The sequence below is a fragment of the Panthera tigris genome, chromosome B1, assembly GCF_018350195.1.
Source record: "Panthera tigris isolate Pti1 chromosome B1, P.tigris_Pti1_mat1.1, whole genome shotgun sequence".
Classification (NCBI taxonomy): domain Eukaryota; kingdom Metazoa; phylum Chordata; class Mammalia; order Carnivora; family Felidae; genus Panthera; species Panthera tigris.
Window position 1 is genome coordinate 126,941,524 of NC_056663.1, and position 23,309 is coordinate 126,964,832.

Genomic DNA, 23,309 nt, shown 5'->3' on the forward strand with positions numbered 1-23,309 from the left:
GTACTGGGTTGGCTGGAAGCCTCTGGTCTTCTCTACTTCCCTTTGTTGGCTTGGAACCTCTGGCCTTGGAGCAAGCTGGAGTGATAGAGATCAAGGTCCCAGTATTCCAGGCCTGCTATACCTGTAGCAAAACCTGCATCCTGGTGGTGGGAGCTACATGGAGAAAGAGAGTCCCCAAAATGTTGCCCACTGTCACCAGGAATTTAGCCTCTTCAGATTGGAGATGGAAGGTACAAGAAATGCTAACTGCCTGTCCCTCCAGATAAAATAATTCTTGATTGGGAATTTAGGGGCAGGGGAACCCTGTCTTCTTGGGATAACAGCTTGGAGTGGAGCTTCCATCAAATTAAGTAGGGCAGGGAGTGAGGTGGAAGAAGAAGGAGTGGGATGACGTTCAGATGCCACAGACTCTTGTTCTTACTGAGTTTTAGATTTTCTTGAATAAGTGTTACTTTATTTTCTGTATGCCCTTAGAAAAATTTCCAGACTTTAAATGACTTTATTTATTAGTTTGTTTGTTTACTTACTTAATTTTTTGAAACTTTGGCTGTTTGCTAGGAAGTGGGTCCATGAACTCCTCACTCTGCCAACTTGGAGGTGGAACTTCTCCACTGGAAATTTCCCGAGCCAGAGATGCCATTTTTGACTGAAGCCCTGAACCAAACTGCATTATTTATTAACTCTTCCAAAGGAGCTCTCTTCAGACATTGCTGTAGGAGCTATGGAGCTTGCCACCTGCCTGCTGTGAGTACTTGTCCAGTGGGGTCTCTTGTCACACTTACTCTCTCAGCCCCTAACTTTGCCTCTAGTCTCAGAAGGATGACAAGCTGAGACCTCAAGAAAGCTTAAATCTCTGTGGGGGTTCAAAATGATGAAGGTCTTTCAGTAGCAAAAACAAGGCTATGTCGTCAGCAAAAAAATGAGGACAATGAATTTCAGGGCTATTACTAAGGCATTTTTTTTTAAGTTATCTATTAATATAGAATGTATTTAAAGCTAACTTGGAATCAAACACAATTTTCTTATGAGACAATATAATTAGATACACAGACTTCTAGAAATGTTTACAGTTTATAATCTGGGGCTTTTTTTTTTTTTTCCAGGTATTTTTTGTTGCTACTGCCCATTTTTCCTCTACAAAGTACAAACTTCACTAGGAGGAGAGTTGTGGTGGCTCTCATTAGCAGGTTTTCAAATTAAGGTAACAGTAACTGGGCCTAAAAGTCACGATTCTGCAATTTATGTGTCTTTTTCCACCTTAGGGTCTTTTAAATAATTTCCCACAAAAATCTAAAGATTGATGACAATGATTAATTATGCTTTTGTGATCACTCATTCACACTTCTTCTTTTCTTCAGTTAATTTACACGTCGTTGTTCTACTGCAGACACAATACATCTTATATTTAAAAACACTGTACATTGCTAACTTCTTTCACATAATTTAACCTATTTACTCATAAAAACCTATTTGATCTCATTAAAGGCCAGTTTCATTATTCCCTTTTTACAGACAGAAAAATGGAGGTTGAAAATAGCTCCTTGGTTTCCATAAATTCAATAATCCATTAATTGAAAGCACGAACTTGAACTGACATCTTTTGACTGGTAAGGTCAGAACTCTTTTTAGTAAATGCTAAATGCTTTGTATGAGTGTTTGAGGAGAGATGACTAGGTGGAAAAAAGGCAATGAAATAGGCTGAAGTACTTCCAGTAAGAAAAGTAATCACATGTTATTTACTCTTTTGTTAAAATGTGCATCCAGAAGAAAATAAGTGCACTCCTTGATCTTATACTGACATACATAAATTATTATTTCTAAACTTCATACTTTCTTGTATATTGTACAAATTGAGAATATGTTTGCTACACATTGGTCACAATATCCCTTAACATTAACAACAACAACAACAACAACAAAAAACCCAAAAAAACAAATCTAGGGGCTCCTGGGTGGCTCAGTCGATTCACTGTCCAACTCTTGATTTTGGCTCGGGTCATGATCTCGTGGCTTGTGACATCAAGCCCCATGTTGGGCTCTGTGCTGACAGTGCTGGGCCTGCTTGGGATTCTCTCTCTCTCCCTCTCTGCCTTTCCTCCACTCCTGTGCATACTCTCTCTCTTTCCCTCTCTCTCTCAAAATAAATAATAAACATTAAAAAATACATTTTAAAAACCCTAGATTTATTTATTTGAATTTAATATAAGAATGTTAAATAAATTTCTGAAAAGGCACAGTCCAAGAGAAAAAAAAAAAAAAAAGAGGTAGGTTTTTCCTTCTATTTGGATTGTCCTTTCCTTAAAATACCATGCTCTTTTTCTCTTTGTCCATTATCCTGATTTTGTCTAATTCTATACTTTCTGCAGACTGTGGGACAATGAATTATGAAGTATCAGTGCACTTGTAAGTGAAAATATTGTGGGGAGAAAGGGCTAACAATGACTGCTCCTAAGACCAAGAGAATATTAAATGATTCAAGATTATTTGTAACTTCTCATCACATATGACCTTGCTATTTCTGATACAAATGATTCTTGATGTTTTGAGTTAAACATTTCTACTTCTTTACCTTAAAAGCATATAGTTATTTGCAAACACTGTAAGTGGGTTAACTTATTTCCTAGTGTCAACTCTGTCAAAAGACTTAATAGCTTTGAATTTTTTGATTTCTGAAAATAATTATTTAAGTTCTTTGTATTTAATACTGTGTCTACCTGTAAAATTTTAAGTTCAGATCAAAATTATAGAGTTTCTGGGTAAATAGTTGGTCAAATAGTGTATAGATTATATGATTTTATTCCTATTGATTTGGGACTTTAATAGTCCAATAATATAACATGAGTTTTATTTATGTGCAAACCACCTTGTCGCCCTTGTTTTCTCTTCATCTTCCACCCTCAAAGATTTTCTGTGAGACATTTAGGATATACATAAAGATCCTTCACATTTTGAGAGCTACACCTTAGGTAGCTCTCTGTCAAAGAAGCAGTTCCTTTGTCCCATTCATTAGTGTCTTTATTTGGGTGTTGCCAATATTTCCCAGTAAATGTCATGTTCTATGACAGCAGTAACCATGCTATTTTGTTACTTCTGCATCCCTAGCACCTAACATAATGCCTGTCATAGAGAGGATGCTGAATCAATACAATAATGCTGGCTTAGTATATCAGTAAATGGTTGGAAAAGCTAAGGAGACACAATGGGAACACTAGGACATGATTATCTGAGGAGGCAGAGAGGTAGCAGGTATCTACTCCTGCCTCCCTCACTAAGATGATCAGAGGGAGGAAATTCTGGGAGAAGGAGTAAATGGGTTAGAAATCTACAAAAATTGAATGCTGTGCTTTTTCATCCATTTAGGCTTTGACTGCTAAGGATTGATGGACCTAGCCATGGTGTTTGGAGCTCTGGGAAGTATGAGAAAACAAGATGTTCTTCAGAAGGAACAGTGAAAACCAGGAGGCTTAGTGACTTGTTCAGGGTGTAAATAAAACAAAGGGGTCTCTCCACCATTCCATCAAAATTGTGTGATTGGTTCACCAAGGTGTAATAAAGGGAAAAATATTCCAGATGAAATCCCACGCTGAAAAAAGAATACCTGTCACTTTAGGCTGTCCTTTGCCATCTCTCTTAGAAATTTGGACCTAGTGAATGGAAATCAAAGAATGAGGAATCTTAAGACCACCTAATTATAGTCTTGCCTATTCAAAGGAATAGTTTTGTGTGCACACCTGTTCTTATTTTTTGTAATTACATATAGTTTTTTTAATTTGTTTCCTTTCCTTTGTGTCCTTTCCTCTCTCTCCAGTCCCTGCCCCTCAGCCTCACCACACACACACCTTCAGTCTATCTGAATATTTTGATTTGTTCATTCAACAAATAGTTCTTGATCTACTTTTATATACCAGGCATTTTAAGTGAAACGAACTTTGTGTCTTATTGTTACTTATAGTTAAAGGGAGAATATAAAATTAATGAAATTACTACAAGAAAAAAAGAGTTACAAAGATTTCTGAATGAAAGAACACAACAAAATAAGGAATTAAAATGTCCTATAAAGCCATGAGGTCATTACTAGATGTCATTGCTGAAATTAGATCATAAAAATAGTGTGACATCTGTCCTTTTCTATTTCTCTCTGTATATTTCTCTCAACTTTATTATTCTTTTTCAGTCTCTCCAAAAATGTATTTAATTCTGAGTCCTTCACATACAGGTTCTACTTTCTGATAGAAAACTTAATAATTTTGATAAAATGGTTTATTTAGAGTTCCTGGAAAGTAGAGACTGTATCTTACTTATCTTTGCCTCTCTGGAATTTAGCACAATGTTTAGCTTACAATGTAAGCTCAGTAAATACTTGAGTCAAGGCTAATGGTTTATAGTTTGTTTTACCTTCCTCTGATCTCGGACAACATGTAAATTTTCAGTGGGAAATAAGGCCTGGTGAAAAAAAAAATCCAAGAAGTGAGACTAATAATAGGTAAACATTTTATGAAAAGGAAATTACTCTTAAAACGATTACTCAGTTGGTGGCTGCCTGCCATACCCCTCTTATGGTGATTTGCTTGGGGAAACTTACCATCTCTCAACACATAGTTTGGACTTTGCTTTATGTGGTATTGGTTTAAGATGAGCTGCTTTTGTGTATTCTATTTCCTACTTTTAGAGCTATGACTCTAATGGTAGTTTTAGTTTGGATAGTAATTTTTTAATTGCTATTATTCCCTTTTTTTAAAAAAATTGGCTTCATTTACTAATGCTATTTCTTTTCTTTTGGAAGAATTTTTTAAAATAGTCTCTCTCTTTATGATGGCTTCTTGCCCAGTTTTGTTGAATTCAACTTTCCAGGAATATCCATTAACTTAATTAATTTTATAAAAATACCCTCTCTATATTATTTAATCTAAAATGTTTTCAGTTATAAAATGCACAGTTGTTTTTCCTACCACAAATAAAGATAAAATATGCTGTCAAATATAATTGCAAGGAACCATTAATTGAAAGATGCACCCTGATTTCACAGATACTAGAATGTTAAAAATTGTATGGTTTTGAATGTATAAAATACAGAGAAATCACCACCACAGCTTTACCATCAATTTCCAATCATGTATTTATACAAAGTTTTAAAATTATTTCTACGGTAATGGCAAAGGAATATTATATTGCATATTTAATGTAGGACAATGGTATTGCATTAAAAAAAAAAAAATTCTGAGAGCTTTAGAAGATGCCTGATAGAATAGAACTCCCAAAAGTCAGTATGTTTGTCTGTTTTGTATGTACCCCAAGCACCTAGAATAAGGCACTCAATAAGTATTTCTCAAATGAATTTCTGAGTGAATTCATGTTTCATTAGCCATGGCTGTTTCACAGCCATGTGTCTGTTTTAAGCAAAACCAAATACTTATTGAAAATAAGTATTAATCAGTGAACTCCTTCTAAATGCCAGTTTATGTTTTTCAGGTATCTTGAAATGCACAGCTTCTCAAGCCTTTCTTTTCACTTGTTGCCAAATTCTTTCCATTGTATTTTTGTAAGTATTAGAATGATATTTACAACTCTGATGTTTCCAACAACAATTTGTGAATTGCTATGAAAAAAAATTGAATGAAATAATTGCTCATTTATGGTTATCCACAGTTGGACTATTTTGAAAGTTAAAAGGTAAAAACAAATCTTAGTAAGTGCCTTGTAGTAATACACTTGGTCCACTTGATAAAAAGTCGAGATTAGTGGGCCAAATATAAAAACAAAAAGTTTAGAAAAGGACTTAGCTTGTAGGGTCTGAATTTATTCTCATTCTATCTTTTCCTCCATTTCTAAGACATTTATGTAGCTTTGGTGATGGCTGATTATAGGTATCCATATGTGACGCTATTTAGAAATAGTCTCCGAAGTTATCAATCCCATAACATTTGGAACCCTCACGTGTCAAGAGTTATATTTAATTTAAACCTAACATGACTTCGTTCTGATTCTTAAGGCAGAGTACAAAAGAGGCTAAGGTCATGGCCTCTGGAACTCAGATCTCTGGGCTTGAAACTCATCGGTAGCTCTTGTTAGCTATATGGTCATGGAAATTCAGTGAACATTTTTGTGCCCTATTTTCATCCTTCTAATGTCATTACTACATCTTTTGTAGGGTTTTGATAAGGACTAAATGACACATTAAAGTTTTTAACAGATCCTTTCAAATAGTAGACGCTGATGTTGGTTGTCCCTATTTCCCCTCTGGATCCACTATGTCTTTCACTGCCCTGCTTTGTGTCCTGGCACTCTGACCTTCGTGGTCTTCCTTACTTAGGCTCTCTTGCCCTCTGACGCTGGTTAGATTTTCAACTGAAAACAATGAAGGGATGGAAACACAGGAGGAGTGAAATTGGGGTAACCTCTCTTCTCACTTCCTCACTGCCTGATTGTGGTTTGGCCGTGACTTTCTCCATTCTCTTGCCATGTGGAAGTTCTCTCCCATAGTTCTAGCTATTGCTAAATCTGTTAGTATTACTTCCTCCTCATGCCCCATCAGGGCAGTCAAGCAAGACTTGCTGTGCATCTAGGTCCTGGTGCTTCAACACTCTTATTGATTCCTTTAACCCTATTTGCATCCTTTTTTTTTTTTTCCAATATATGAAATTTATTGTCAAATTGGTTTCCATACAACACCCAGTGCTCATCCCAAAAGGTGCCCTCCTCAATACCCATCACCCACCCTGCCCTCCCTCCCACCCCCCATCAACCCTCAGTTTGTTCTCAGTTTTTAACAGTCTCTTATGCTTTGGCTCTCTCCCACTCTAACCTCTTTTTTTTTTTTTTCCTTCCCCTCCCCCATGGGTTTCTGTTAAGTTCTCAGGATCCACATAAGAGTGAAAACATATGGTATCTGTATTTCTCTGTATGGCTTATTTCACTTAGCATCACACTCTCCAGTTCCATCCACGTTGCTACAAAGGGCCATATTTCGTTCTTTCTAATTGTCACGTAGTACTCCATTGTGTATATAAACCACACTTTCTTTATCCATTCATCAGTTGATGGACATTTAGGCTCTTTCCACAATTTGGCTATTGTTGAGAGTGCTGCTATAAACATTGGGGTACAAGTGCCCCTATGCATCAGTACTCCTGTATCCCTTGGGTAAATTCCTAGCAGTGCTATTACTGGGTCATAGGGTAGGTCTATTTTTAATTTTCTGAGGAACCTCCACACTGTTTTCCAGAGTGGCTGCACCAGTTTGCATTCCCACCAACAGTGCAAGAGGGTTCCCGTTTCTCCACATCCTCTCCAACATCTATAGTCTCCTGATCTGTTCATTTTGGCCACTCTGACTGGCGTGAGGTGATATCTGAGTGTGGTTTTGATTTGTATTTCCCTGATGAGGAGCGAGGTTGAACATCTTTTCATGTGCCTGTTGGCCATCCGGATGTCTTCTTTAGAGAAGTGTCTATGCATGTTTTCTGCCCATTTCTTCACTGGGTTATTTGTTTTTCGGGTGTGGAGTTTGGTGAGCTCTTTATAGATTTTGGATACTAGCCCTTTGTCTGATATGTCATTTGCAAATATCTTTTCCCATTCCGTTGGTTGCCTTTTAGTTTTGTTGGTTGTTTCCTTTGCTGTGCAGAAGCTTTTTATCTTCATGAGGTCCCAGTAGTTCATTTTTGCTTTTAATTCCCTTGCCTTTGGGGATATGTCGAGTAAGAGATTGCTACGGCTGAGGTCAGAGAGGTCTTTTCCTGCTTTCTCCTCTAGGGTTTTGATGGTTTCCTGTCTCACATTCAGGTCCTTTATCCATTTTGAGTTTATTTTTGTGAATGGTGTGAGAAAGTGGTCTAGTTTCAACCTTCTGCATGTTGCTGTCCAGTTCTCCCAGCACCATTTGTTAAAGAGACTGTCTTTTTTCCATTGGATGTTCTTTCCTGCTTTGTCAAAGATTAGTTGGCCATACGTTTGTGGGTCTAGTTCTGGGGTTTCTATTCTATTCCATTGGTCTATGTGTCTGTTTTTGTGCCAATACCATGCTGTCTTAATGATGACAGCTTTGCAGTAGAGGCTAAATCTGGGATTGTGATGCCTCCTGCTTTGGTCTTCTTCTTCAAAATTACTTTGGCTATTCGGGGCCTTTTGTGGTTCCATATGAATTTTAGGATTGCTTGTTCTAGTTTCGAGAAGAATGCTAGTGCAATTTTGATTGGGATTGCATTGCATGTGTAGATAGCTTTGGGTAGGATTGACATTTTGACAATATTTATTCTTCCAATCCATGAACATGGAATGTCTTTCCATTTCTTTATATCTTCTTCAATTTCCTTCATAAGCTTTCTATAGTTTTCAGCATACAGATCTTTTACATCTTTGGTTAGATTTATTCCTAGGTATTTTATGCTTCTTGGTTCAATTGTGAATGGGATCAGTTTCTTTGTCTTTCTGTTGCTTCATTGTTAGTGTATAAGAATGCAACTGATTTCTGTACATTGATTTTGTATACTGCAACTTTGCTGAATTCATGTATCAGTTCTAGCAGACTTTTGGTGGAGTCTATCGGATTTTCCATGTATAATATCATGTCATCTGCAAAAAGCGAAAGCTTGACTTCATCTTTGCCAATTTTGATGCCTTTGATCTCCTGTTGTTGTCTGATTGCTGATGCTAGAACTTCCAACACTATGTTAAACAACAGCGTTGAGAGTGGGCATCCCTGTCGTGTTCCTGATCTCAGGGAAAAAGCTCTCAGTTTTTCCCCATTGAGGATGATGTTAGCTGTGGGCTTCTCATAAATGGCTTTTATGATCTTTAAGTATGTTCCTTCTATCCCGACTTTCTCGAGGGTTTTTATTAAGAAAGGTTGCTGGATTTTGTCAAAGGCCTTTTCTGCATCGATTGACAGGATCATATGGTTCTTATCTTTTCTTTTATTAATGTGATATCACGTTGATTGATTTGCGAATGTTGAACCAGCCCTGCATCCCAGGAATGAATCCCACTTGATCATGGTGAATAATTCTTTTTATATGCTGTTGAATTCGATTTGCTAATATCTTATTGAGAATTTTTGCATCCATATTCATCAGGGATATTGGCCTGTAGTTCTCTTTTTTTACTGGGTCTCTGTCTGGTGTAGGAATCAAAGTAATACTGGCTTCATAGAATCAGTCTGGAAGTTTTCCTTCCCTTTCTATTTCTTGGAATAGCTTGAGAAGGATAGGTATTATCTCTGCTTTAAACGTCTGGTAGAACTCCCCTGGGAAGCCATCTGGTCCTGGACTCTTATTTGTTGGGAGATTTTTGATAACCGATTCAATTTCTTCACTGGTTATGGGTCTGTTCAAGCTTTCTATTTCCTCCTGATTGAGTCTTGGAAGAGTGTGGGTGTTTAGGATTTGTCCATTTCTTCCAGGTTGTCTAATTTGTTGGCATATAATTTTTCATAGTATTCCCTGATAATTGTTTGTATCTCTGAGGGATTGGTTGTAATCATTCCATTTTCATTCATGATTTTATCTATTTGGGTCATCTCCCTTTTCTTTTTGAGAAGCCTGGCTAGAGGTTTGTCAATTTTGTTTATTTTTTCAAAAAACCAACTCTTGGTTTCGTTCATCTGCTCTACAGTTTATTTAGATTCTATATTGTTTATTTCTGCTCTGATCTTTATTATTTCTCTTCTTCTGCTGGGTTTAGGCTGCCTTTGCTGTTCTGCTTCTATTTCCTTTAGGTGTGCTGTTAGATTTTGTATTTGGGATTTTTCTTGTTTCTTGAGATAGGCCTGGATTGCAATGTATTTTCCTCTCAGGACTGCCTTTGCTGCATCCCAAAGCGTTTGGATTGTTGTATTTTCATTTTCGTTTGTTTCCATATATTTTTTAATTTCTTCTCTAATTGCCTGGTTGACCCACTCATTCGTTAGTAGGGTGTTCTTTAACCTCCATGCTTTTGGAAGTTTTCCAGACTTTTTCCTGTGGTTGATTTCAAGCTTCATGGCATTGTGGTCTGAAAGTATGCATGGTATAATTTCAATTCTTGTAAACTTATGAAGGGCTGTTTTGTGACCCAGTATATGATCTGTCTTGGAGAATGTTCCATGTGCACTCGAGAAGAAAGTATATTCTGTTGCTTTGGGATGCAGAGTTCTAAATATATCTGTCAAGTCCATCTGATCCAATGTGTCATTCAGGACCCTTGTTTCTTTATTGACCATGTGTCTAGATGATCTATCCATTTCTGTAAGTGGAGTGTTAAAGTCCCCTTCAACCACATTCTTATCAATAAGGTTGCTTATGTTTGTAAGTAATTGTTTTATATATTTGGGGGCCCTGTATTCGGCGCACAGACATTTATAATTGTTAGCTCTTCCTGATGGATAGACCCTGTGATTATTATATAATGCCCTTCTTCATCTCTTGTTACAGCCTTTAATTTAAAGTCTAGTTTGTCTGATATAAGTGTGGCTACTCCAGCTTTCTTTTGGCTTCCAGTAGCATGATAAATAGTGCTCCATCCCCTCACTCTTAATCTAAAGGTGTCCTCAGATCTAAAATGAGTCTCTTGTAGACAGCAAATAGATGGGTCTTGTTTTTTTTATCTATTCTGATACCCTATGTCTTTTGGTTGGCGCATTTAGTCCATTTACATTCAGTGTTATTATAGAAAGATATGGGTTTAGAGTCACTGTGATGTCTGTATGTTTTATGCTTGTAGTGATGTCTCTGGTACTTTGTCTCACAGGATCGCCCTTAGGATCTCTTGTAGGGCTGGTTTAGTGGTGACGAATTCCTTCAGTTTTTGTTTGTTTGGGAAGGCCTTTATCTCTCCTTCTATTCTAAATGACAGACTTGCTGGATAAAGGATTCTTGGCTGCATATTTTTTCTGTTTAATACATTGAAGATATCATGCCAATCCTTTCTGGCCTGCCAAGTTTCAAAAGAGAGATCAGTCATGAGTCTTATAGGTCTCCCTTTATAAGTTAGGGCACGTTTATCCTTTGCTGCTTTCAGATTTTTCTCTTTATCCTTGTATTTTGCCAGTTTCACTATGATATGTCGTGCAGATCAATTCAAGTTACGTCTGAAGGGAGTTCTCTGTGCCTCTTGGATTTCAATGCCTTTTTCCTTCCCCAGGTCAGGGAAGTTCTCAGCTATTATTTCTTCAAGTACACCTTCAGCACCTTTCCCTCTCTCTTCCTCCTCTGGGATACCAATTATGTGTAGATTATTTCTCTTTAGTGCATCACTTAATTCTCTAATTTTCCCCTCATACTCCTGGATTTTTTTATCTCTCTTTTTCTCAGCTTCCTCTTTTTCCATAACTTTATCCTCTAGTTCACCTATTCTCTCCTCTGCCTCTTCAATCCCAGCCGTCGTTGTTTCCATTTTGTTTTGCATTTCGTTTAAAGCGTTTTTCAGCTCCTCCTGGCTGTTCCTGAGTCCCTTGATGTCTGTAGCAAGAGATTCTCTGCTGTCCTCTATACTGTTTTCAAGCCCAGCGATTAATTTTATGACTATTATTCTAAATTCACTTTCTGTTATATTGTTTAAATACTTTTTGATCAGTTCATTAGCTGTTTTTATTTCCTGGAGATTCTTCTGAGGGGAATTCTTCCGTTTGGTCATTTTGGATAGTCCCTGGAGTGGTGTGGACCTGCAGCTTACTTCCCCTGTGCTGTGGTGTATAACTTGCGTTGGTGGGCGGGGCCGCAGTCAGACCTGATGTCTGCCCCCAGCCCACCGCTGGGGCCACAGTCAGACTGGTGTGTGCCTTCTCTTCCCCTCTCCTAGGGGCAGGATTCACTGTGGAGTGGTGTGGCCCGTCTGGGCTACTTGCACACTGGCAGGCTTGGGGAGCTGGGGATCTGGCATATTAGCTGGGGTGGGTAGGCAAGGTGCAGGGGGCAGGAGGGGCAGGCTTAGCTCGCTTCTCCTTAGGTGATCCACTTCAGGAGGGGCCCTGTGGCAGCGGTAGGGAGTCAGACCCGCTGCTGGAGGGGTGGCTCCACAGAAGCACCAAGTTGGGTGTTTGCGCGGAGCAAGCAAGTTCCCTGGCAGGAACTGGTTCCCTTTGGGATTTTGGCTGGGGGATGGGCGAGGGAGATGGAGCTGGCGAGCGCCTTTGTTCCCCGCCAAACTGAGCTCTGTCGTCCCAGGGCTCAGCAAGTCTCCCTCCCTTTGTCCTCCAGCCTTCCTGCTTTCCAAGCAGAGCTGTTAACTTATGAACTCCCAGATGCTAAGCAAGTCCCGCTTGCTGTCGGAACACACTCTGTCCAGCCCCTCCGCTTTTGCAAGCCAGACTCGGGGCTCTGCTTGGCTGGCGGGCCGCCCCTCAGCCCCGGCTCCCTTCGGCCAGTCTGTGGAGCGTGCACCGCCTCTCCGCCCTTCCTACCCTCTTCCGAGGGCCTCTCATCTGCGCTTGGCTCTGGAGACTCCATTCTGCTAGTTTCTGGTGGTTTTCTGGGTTAGTTAGGCTGGTGTAGGTGGAATCTAAGTGATCAGCAGGATGCGCGGTGAGCCCAGCGTCCTCCTAAGCTGCCATCTTCCCTTGTTTTTCTCAACCCTATTTGCATCCTTGTTAATAATCTCTTTATTTGACTCTTTCCAATTAACCATTTGTATGTACCATTTATTTTCTAATGGGATCATACATGGTATTGTGCTGAATTATTTCATTTAAAATAAATATCAGAGCAAATCACAAGAGACTCTTAAATACAGAGAACAAACTGAGGGTTGATGTAGGTGGGGAAATGGGTGATGGGCATTGAGGAGGGCACTTGTCGGGATGAGCACTTGGTGGTGTATGTATGTGGGTGATGAATCACTGGATTCTACTCCTGAAGTCAAGGCTACACTGTATGTTAAATAACTTGAAAATAAGTAAATAAATAAAAAATAAGTTATCAGATTATTCCTTTTAAGTCCATGAACTATCATTAATAGTGATAAGAATGGGGGCTTCAAAATTTAGGTAAAGAAAATCAATTTTATTAACCTGTGTGTCATTATAGCAGAAATATCCTCAGCACTAAAGGAAGTGTGTGTCAAACTGGGATCAGATTGCCGTTAGGATGCAATAAAACCTGAAAGACCTCCCCTCAAAAGCTTTACACAGGAATCCTTCCTCCTCCTTCTCCCTTGTTGAGAGCATTGAAAACAAGTACATGGAATACAAGAAAGTGGCATTTATATGGTCAAATCAAGTTTATTAAAAAACAAATCTAAGTTTCGGGATTTAGTCAAAATTTTGGAGTTGCTGGGTGGGTTGAGGGGACAGTGATTCTTAGTGTTGGTGGTAGAAACCTGTGAGGCCATGTAAGTAAGAGCGGGACTGGAAGAGTGTTTGTAGGAAATAAATAAGAAAGTCATGGCTGGTTTCCACTCAAACAGGAATTATGGGAAGAAACAGTAAGCCTACCAAACTATTAAGTACAATGGCTGCATATTCTGGGAGAGTAACAAGTGCAAGGACCTTTTATGTAACTGATAAATCCACATTTCCTCACAGAGGACCTGGGGAAACACTGTTTCCATATTTCCACTCACTAACCATGTTTGGGATCTGTGCAGGGCTAATCTTACAGGTAACAGTGACCATTACTAGTCATGAAGGTGAGACTGGGACATGCACGCATTACCACTGTGTAAAGGAGTAATACCATTTCATGCACAAAATCGCAATCATTTTGTTCAGCCTGGAAATGAATTTAAAATAATTGGCCATATGAAGGTTTCCTATTAAACTCACTGTCATCTTACTCAGAGTTATGGATTTTTAACTCTCAAGTGAAGTAAAATCCTATAGATACCTCAATTCTCACACATATCACAGGAAGAGTAGACAAGGGTACAGTATAATGTTAAGAGGGAAGAAATTAAGAGGTCTAGAGTCAGTCAGACTTCTTGGAGTTGAATCCTAACTATCTCTGCTACTTACTATCAGTATATCCTCCACATTTTTTTCCAACCAACTCCTGTATGTCCCAGTTTCCTCTTCCTCATCCTTGGAATCAGAAAATTATCTATTTCTTTGAAATACTGTGAAGACTCAATAAAATAATACAGACAAAAAACTTCATAAAGTACCTGGCATATAGAAAGTACTTAATAATTCTTGGTTGTATTATTTTGTATATGCATCTCCCAACAAGATTCTATGTATATCTTGAGGTATAAATATACCTATAAGGTGAATATATATACCTATTACATAGGTATATGTATTATTCATTTTATATCCATTACCTAGTCTTTTGTATAGTAAAGTATTAAATTAATATTTGCTTAGTGACTAAATGAAGCTAGCTTGCTTTAGAAATATGAATCTCAAAGACAAAAACAAAGCATGTGTATTGTTTTTTATTGAAGTTGTCTCCTGAGATTTCATGTTAATAACTAGAGAGGACTATTAATAGTTCACTGCACTTTAAATGTCTTTTTTTTTTTTTTAGTATTAGCACATCAATGCATATGCATAACACAGCCTTGGGCACATACAGAAGCACCATTACCTTCAAGTGGTCAAGTATTCATAATTATTTGGTGAAGAAGCAAACATCTTATCAAAACAATAACTAGGAATAAATTATAGGTACCAAAAAGGGGGATAGACTACTCATTTGAATGTAGTCTTATAGAGAATATCACAGGTCTTTTTTTAAATAATGAAATTATGTGGAGTCTACTTAACTGTTATTAAACAATTTATAAGGGGCAGCCATTGCTGTTATAAACTTTGATACTCAGTTGGCATCAATTTGTCAAAAAGACTGTGTTTCTTCCATCTACTAATTCTATAATTTAGCCTACAGAAAAAAAATTTTTTTTCAAGTTTAAAAACAAGTAGGCTTTTCTGAAGAAAAAGTTCACAACTACGGACATTTTGAAATTTACTATAAAGTAGCATAAACCTAAACACATAGAAATAGCAAGGGAAAATTCATATCTTCCTGCTGTATGGCTATTTACACAGTATCCATTTGAGTATATTGCTGGTTAAAATATTTCTACCAACATGTAATTTTTTATGTATATTAGAAGAGAAAATAATATACAGAATAATGATAATAGTTATCATTTGATTTTCTGAGTGAATGTAATTGTAATAATTATTTTATATGTATAGTTCACAGAATTTACATGTAACACTCACAAAATCAATAGTTGGTAAGCTTCATAAAGACAGAATCACATCTATTTCTTCATTCATCAATGTCCCCAGTAATCAGCACTGAGCTTAAAAACAGTTGATTCTCAATAAATATTTATTAAACAACTGGATGATCTTTCTTTGAAGTAGGTTCTTCCTGGAAAAGCACTGTATTCTGCCAATGTTTTAGTATTACTAAATTACTGCATTTGGTCAACTCTACCCTAGTTTGGCATGATTCCCCTCATTTGTGCATGCTTACAGTGAGAGAATGCCTGAGGGAGACCTTTACTTTACCATGTGTAGGAAACCGCAGAAGGATGGAAATTGGGCCTAAAGTGTCTGAGACAGTTACTGACGAAAGCACTGTAATTAAAAGTAAAGCCTGCAAAAATCTGACTCTGATCCATATAAATTGAAGGTTGGAAAATATGATTGTTGAAATATCTTAGAAAGCATAGTCAGGATTTGTTAAATGCTCTTTTAAGATGATGGCACGACTTAATAAAACATAGAAAAACAAAGCATACAGTAACTTCCAGAAGCCAAAACCACAAGGCTCCGATAAGACTTACCAGAACAGTCACCACACGGAGAACCACTCCACGCATGTTATTCTCCAGTTTCTTGTCAGTCAGTGACCCGTTCAGCCCTGTGACAGGATTCCAGCACCCAAGCTGAAAGATGAAATAGCTTGGTCACTTTCCTCACTGAAGAACAATCCAATCACCTTGGCAAAGATCTTTCAGAAAATCGTGTGATGTCTCTCAGAATAACTGGTACAGGAAGGGTCCTGAATAGGTTTTTCTTTTTAATAGCAAATGAAGCAATCAGAAATTCCATTTCCTGCCTTTAAGTATCACTCTATGGCATATGACAGTATCCAATATGCTTTAGCAGACTCACTAAGGACATACGACTTAACAAGGAGTTATAAATACACCAATAACTCAATCCCAGTTATGCACTAATTGGAAAAATAATAGTGCATATAATTTTAGTATAATGTCTGTTCTAATAGATCAGTTATTGCACACGTTAGATTTTCTTATAATTTCAATGGTTTTAATTAGATATTACACTGCTTTTACTAGAAAAACTACAAGATTTTTAATACGGTTAGAAGGGTTACTGCTTTTAGTTGAGGGAAAAAGTCATGGATATAGCTTTGTTGTTTTCAAATATTCATAGTACATACAACAATATAATTTGCCTTTTTTGTCAGTGCTATCAATTTCCTGGGGATATTTTGGCAGCAGCCTTTCCCTTAAAGTCTTGCAATGATTCACTGCCCTTTACACTCCAAATACTGATTTAATTTTACATCCTCATGCAGTTCTTATCTCTTGTAACATCCAAATCTAAGGGCTACCATTTTTAAAATCACTGCCTCTAAATCACAAGGGGATAAAAATTGATGACTCTCAATTCTGAAATGAGAGAAAAAAAAGAGATGTTGTGGCTTGAATTAGCAGATAACTCAGTGAGCAAAGCTGCAAAGAATGCTATTATACACATCTTGGGAAGAAATGCCATGCTATTAATTCTGATACCAGATCCACGAGCCTTCACTTTTGGGAACCTATCCATATTTGCATGCTTTAAAAATGTAACAGACCTGGGGCGCCTGGGTGGCGCAGTCGGTTAAGCGTCCGACTTCAGCCAGGTCACGATCTCGCGGTCCGTGAGTTCGAGCCCCGAGTCAGGCTCTGGGCTGATGGCTCAGAGCCTGGAGCCTGTTTCCGATTCTGTGTCTCCCTCTCTCTCTGCCCCTCCCCCGTTCATGCTCTGTCTCTCTCTGTCCCAAAAATAAATTAAAAACGTTGAAAAAAAAATTTAAAAAAATGTAACAGACCTTCAGTCATATTTGGAGACTGTTTTGATTGACTGAATGGTTTATAGGGAGCCCTGGTTATTTCTGTGGCTTCCTCCTGAAAGCTGATTTATTTCCTCGTATTGCATTGTGTTTGTGGTTTCCAGAGTTGTTGACACACTGGCAAGTCTCCTTCACAAATCAAAGATTTAGGTGCTTCCTATTAAAACTCAAGTTTCTCTGTGAGTCCCCAAAAGGGCTTTAATTAAGAAACCTGAAATGTGCATAGATCTAAAGAGAAAGTATGTCACAATATAAACAAAAAGCCAGCTTTTCCTGTATTAAAATAATTTGGAAAAGGCTGCTAATTGTAGGTTTCAACTCTAAAAGCACATTAAATTCATACAATGGTATGCCATTCTTAGTTACCTAAAAAGTCTAATTAGAACTTAGATCCCATTAGCAAATCCAAATGTGTTGAATGTCTAATTATCAGAGATATTGTAGTCCTCTCGTCACATTTAAAACCTTATGAAATTTCTTTTGAGTTTTTGTTCTCTTCTGAGGTCAACCAGAGTCTATGCCCAATTACATTCCTTGATGTGCGCTTTTTCTAGTAACTTTTCAAGATTTTATTTTCTTAGATGAATTAGTATTGGCGGAAACAGTGATTTACAACCATAAATGGAGACCTAGCACACTGTCCACCTTCTACAATTCTATTACTTAATTCTAAGCTTAATGGATAGCTTTTAGGACATCATCTTGTTCAAGGTAAACATGTCTAAGCTGCCAAAGTAAATATAAGGATTTCTTTCTTTTTTTTTTTTTTTTTTTTTTTTTTTGTCTGCCTTGGTGAATTGACTGTCGGTTTGCCTGAATAAATGCCATCTATTAATGCAAACTTGATCATAGCATTTTGGTATATGGACTGGTCAAAATATTTACCACTGGAATAACAACAAAACTCACTCAGCAGTTTGTTTTTAACAATGCTCTGGACAAATATTTAAAAATATATAATCTCCAGCTTCTTCTTAATTATGTCTTCCTTTAAACATAACTAAATATAGTCAATGGTTTAAAAGTTCTAAGGCACTGAAACATTTGGGTTTTTGAAATAACAATAAGAAAGCATTTGTCTTCAGACCTGGACAATAACTTAAACATTATTTATACACATATATGATGTGACCATATATGATGTTTTTTCTCACCCACAAAGAAATGTGGCCAAATTCTTTCTTCTTTCTCATATATATTACAACACATCATTGTCTCCTCTACCTGATGAAGGTCTTTCCCATCTCTATATTCTCTCTCTCTTTTCTTGCTATCTGACTCATATGTCCTTTGATCATAGCACTTGTAAAGTTATTCCTGTTCATCATAACAGCAGTCTGGATTTCAGGTTTGGTGACACTTTTTACTTAATTCAGTTCTTCCTTCATATGCATAAACTCTAACACTTAATGTTAGCTATTAGCTATGGACACCAAGAACTATGAGTTTCAGAGACTGAATTTTGAGATAGTGAAAGTTTAGAATACAAATTATCTGAAAACTAGAAATAAAATATATCTACTTATCACATATCAAAATGGAGCACAACAAAAAATTATTTAGAAATTAAAATAATACTTATTTCTTATATTGAATAGAACTATTTCTTTTACATTTTTCAGAATACTTTCTAAGTGTTAGCCCTGATACTAAGCTTTTCATACATGATCTCATTTAAGCCTCAAAATAACTTTATGAAAAAAAAAACTTCATAAGAAGGTAGTGTTACAATTATTATTTTATAACAATAGAAAACAAGGCATAGACACTAAGGGCTCATCTCAAGTCACATAACTACTAAGAGATGAAACTAGGATTTAAACTAATACTGTTATTTATTTTTTAATATATATTTTTAAGTTTATTTATTTTGAGAGAGAGAAAGAGAGAGAAAGGAACAGGGAGAGAGAGCAGGAGACAGAGTGCAAGTGGCGGAGGGGCAGACAGATAGAGAGAATCCAAGCAGGCTCTGCACTATCAGTGCATGGAGCCTCATGTAGGACTCAAACTCAAACCGTGAGATCATGATTGAAGTCGAAATCAAGAATTAGATGCTTAACTGACTGAGCTACCCAGGTGCCCCTAAACTAGTGCTTTTAAAAGTCCAGATTCCAGTGCTTCAATTGCAGTGCTGTTTTATAGCTTATGAATTGTTTTCATAAATGTGATCTATTTGAGGTAGGTATAGAAAATATTATTCCTATTTTATAATAAAAAAAAAGAAAGCTCAGAACGGTTAAGTAGCTGCCTCTCTATAACAGCTAGCGAATTCACATTTTGGCAATACAGTTTAAAAGGCAAATCATCACAATTACCACTTTTATTAAAGAAATATAATGTGTACATAGTGCATAGTATATACCAGTCCTCCAAGGTCTTTACTTAGATTGATTAATTTAGTTCTCAAAACAGCACCGTGAGAAAGGTAACATTATTATCTCCATTTTACAGAAGAGAAAACTGAGGATTGAGAGGCTGTGCTCCTTCCAGTGTGCTTTTATTCACTTAAGCCATCCAGAGGCGTTGAGTAGAATAAGGAAAGGAGTAGATAAATGAAACGGACAAGACAGTCTCAAAAATATTTCCGGAAATCTCTACTTTGTGTTACCAACATACTAAAGATAAGTGTGGGATGCATTTCATTTATCTTAAGGTCTGTTGATGCTTCTCCAAATGTATACTGAAGATAAACGAGGAAAGAAACAACAGCAACACACATAGAAAATGTTGATTATTCACATCTTTTTGAAGGAATTTTCAAATTTTAAGATTCTTTAATTTCTGTTCATATCCACTCATCTCCCTGAGGTTCCCTTCAAGCTATTCTGTTTGATTGTAATAGCTCCGTCCAATAATAAGCAATACAAATGAGTGAAGTTCACACAAATTCAAACTGAATTTGTATCTACAATGGGTCATATTCCTTGCAGCATAGTAAGATTGACTGGCATAGTGTTTGATTAAAAAGAAAAAAAGAAAAAAATAGAAGAATTCCATTTAAATTCAAGCGTGAGGCTTATCTAAGAACTTCTGTGGCTTCATTGTTTGAAATTCTATTAACTTGGCTTTTCTGGATATGTGGAGAAGGTTGCTTGTGCTTGGCTGTGTTTTTTGTTTTTGTTTCTTTTCCTTCTTCTTCTTCTTTTTTTTTATAACAATGAGTCCAGGGACTAATATAGATAATGCACACAAAATCTTATAATACTATCTATTCAGCTGAGCACTTTCTAAGTAAAAAATAATAAAAGTGGCCCCTGCAGCACATGAGATTTACAGAAAGTCATACTGCTGATGGCAAAACAAGATTCACTGTCTCCCATGGTCTGGCAGTCTAGAGAAAATTTAGAAGGGATTAAAAAATAAGGACCAATTCAATTTCCTTTCAATTACGGTATATTGATTTCCTATAGTATTTTTTGGTTATTGCTTAAAATAACTTTAAAACCTTAAAAATGCTTAATGCTTTAATTATTTCCTTCACTGGAGTTTTAGCAATAATAATTTTGTAGCTCTCTGTTAAAATCAAGGTAGTATCTTGTGTTCAACAAAATGGTTGCTGTATTTGCATGGGAACAGTAATACGTTTCTAACATCATGTGTTATGTCATTAGCAAATGGCCAAGTTTTAGATATTTACTCTTTTCCTTCAATATTTCCTCTTTTCATTTGTCCATGGGCTTTAAAGGATGACGTTTGACTTGGTTTTGCATCACTATTTTTCAGGCGGTGTTATAATGTCAAAAAGAGCTGAACTGTTCAACTTTAATTTTACGCTTAATAGTTATAGGCTTTAATAACAGGAGTCAAGAGAGCTCTTAATTGAATGCCAAATGGATTCTCTACATTTAGTAGCTTGTATTCATATGGAACAAACGAAGCCTGGCCATAGTACCAAAGCTCCAGCTGCAGGATACAAAATACCCACTGTACCGCAGGCTGTGTGCTGCCAGCCACTACATTTCCTTTATTTGCTTTCTCAGCCTTCAGAGGAAAGAAGAGGAAGAATGAGGCATAGGCAAAGTAGCTGAGAGCTAACCATGTAGATATGCACAGCATTTATTTGGTCGATATTACTTCTGTAATGGGATAGAGTGTGTAAAAAAATACATAGGGCAGGTTGACTCAGATGCATGTTTCATAATGGTAAATGGGAATGTTTTTTCTTTGATATATACAGGAATGTAGTGTGTCAGTAATCCCTCCAATAATATTTGTGTGTGTGTGTGTGTGTGTGTGTGTGTGTGTGTGTGTGTGTGTGTGATATTTCCACCTGTAAAACAGGTTAAGTTTGCAGGACTTGCCCCTTGGGGATGATTATTTCCTCCTAAGATTCTGTTCCTACAGCTTGGTCATTACCATGAAGTAGTAGACCTTCTTTAGATTACATGAAATAGCCTTAGCACTTGAGTTTCCTTCAGGAGAAAATGTCTTTGAAAAAAAAAATCACCTGACTCAACTGCTTACATTTCCCTGTATTGATGCCGAAAACAAAATTTCTATACTATGTGCAATAAGATGAATTTAGCTGATTTCCACAAAATAGCAATTTGAGAAGACACACACACACACACACACACACACACGAAAAAATAGCTCAAAGATGTTTTATGCAGCCATAATAACCACTCTTCAGTTATCAACTGGCATTTGACTGATTTAATAATACTCTACAATTATAAGTTTCCCTTTTTTATCATTCTTCTTGGTCTAAAATTATTATTATACTATATTTAGAGGCAGTAGATCATAGACACTAAGATCAGAAACTCTGGAACCAGACTGCTTAGGTTCAGGCACCTACTCTGATACCTGCTGGGCATGTGCTGTTGGGCCCCAGTTTTCTCACCTCTCAAACGGGAATAATAAAAGTGGCTTCTTCATAGGGTTAGTGAGACTATTAACTGACTTAATATATGTTAAATATTTAGAAGCATTCCTGGCACATGAAGACTAATGCAATGTTTATTATTATCATTCCTATATAATCAGCACTGTTGTTCCTGGTTCAGCATCATCATTCGGAGTCACTTACTGGTTTCAGTGAGGGAGCATGCCTCTAAAGTTGTGGTTCTCAACTCTGGCTGCATGTTAGAATCACCTGAAAGTTTTTAAAACTTCTGATGTATCAGCTCAAACTCAGAACAATTAAGTCCAAATCTCCAGGGATGGGATCCAGGCATCAGTATTATTTATGGCTTTCCAGGCAATTTCAACCTATAGCCAAGATTGAGAAGCACTGCTCTAAAACTTGCTTTAAACACCCATGCAATCTCATAGAATGGCTACTTAACCTTATTGGTTGAAGGCATCATTTTTACCGGCTTCTTTTGCAAAAGCTAGCTAGGGACACTTTCTCGAATAAACAGGCAATTTTATTTTTCTTGTTTGAAATAAGATAGGAGGCTATAAACTCTGTGAAGCCAGAATAATGCCTACCTTGTCTATTCTTGCACCCATGGCCCTTATCACTGTATTGGTACTTGGTAGGTCCTAATAAACAACTGATAAATTAATTCATTCAATAAAATCTCTGCTGTCCTCTTCTTCCTTCTCTTCTCCACCTCCTCCTTCTTCGTCTCCTTCTCCCTCCCCTCCTATCCTCCTAATCCCTCTTCTTCTTCCTCCTCCCCTTCCCCCTTTTCCTCCTCCTCTGCCTCCTCCTTCTACTCCTTCTTTTTTGCCTCTCCAGTTCAAATTGAATGAAAAAACAAAACATCCTCTGTCTGAGATAGTGTCCTGCTATCATATTGTACCCTTGCCAATTTTTGTGATTCTTCAGGGGTGATTCCCCTCACTCATATTCTATTAGCTTTCCTTTTCTTTCTGGTCAGAATTTTTTTTTTCTGGGGTGCCCTCGGTGGCTCAGTTGGTTAAGTGTTGACTTTGGCTCAGGTCGTGATCTTACGGTTTGTGTGTTGAAGCCCTGCATCGGACTCTGTGCTGACAGCTCAGAGCCTAGAGCCTGGAGCCTATTTCAGATTCTATGTCTCCCTGTCTCTGTGCTCCTCCCCCACTCACACTGTTTCTTGCTTTCTCCCCCCAAAATAAATAAGCATTAAAAAAATTCTTAAAAAAAGAATTTTTTTCTAATAATATTTTAGCATTTAGTGGTTACAACCTGATAAAAGTTGCTGGATTATCTTCTCTTTCATTCTTTTCTATCTTGAGATGTTTTAAAGGGGGACTCTTAATTTTAAAACTACATTAGAATTCTCTGTCTTTCTTATCTTGTCCATTAAATAATTAACCACTTAAGGACAGGAGCACCACCTTAATTACCTTTGTGTGCCCAGTGCCTAT

General features: G+C 37.2%; 1 protein-coding gene across 2 annotated transcripts in view; it reads right to left on the minus strand.

The window, feature by feature from the left end:
• GRID2 (glutamate ionotropic receptor delta type subunit 2) overlaps positions 1-23,309 on the minus strand; it is a 1,443,376-nt gene that overhangs the window by 358,413 nt on the left and 1,061,654 nt on the right. For both annotated transcript variants that reach the window (XM_042984179.1, XM_042984178.1), the window contains one exon: positions 15,709-15,810. In XM_042984179.1, coding sequence (XP_042840113.1) covers positions 15,709-15,810 — 102 coding nt within the window. The remainder of the gene's footprint in view (positions 1-15,708; positions 15,811-23,309) is intronic.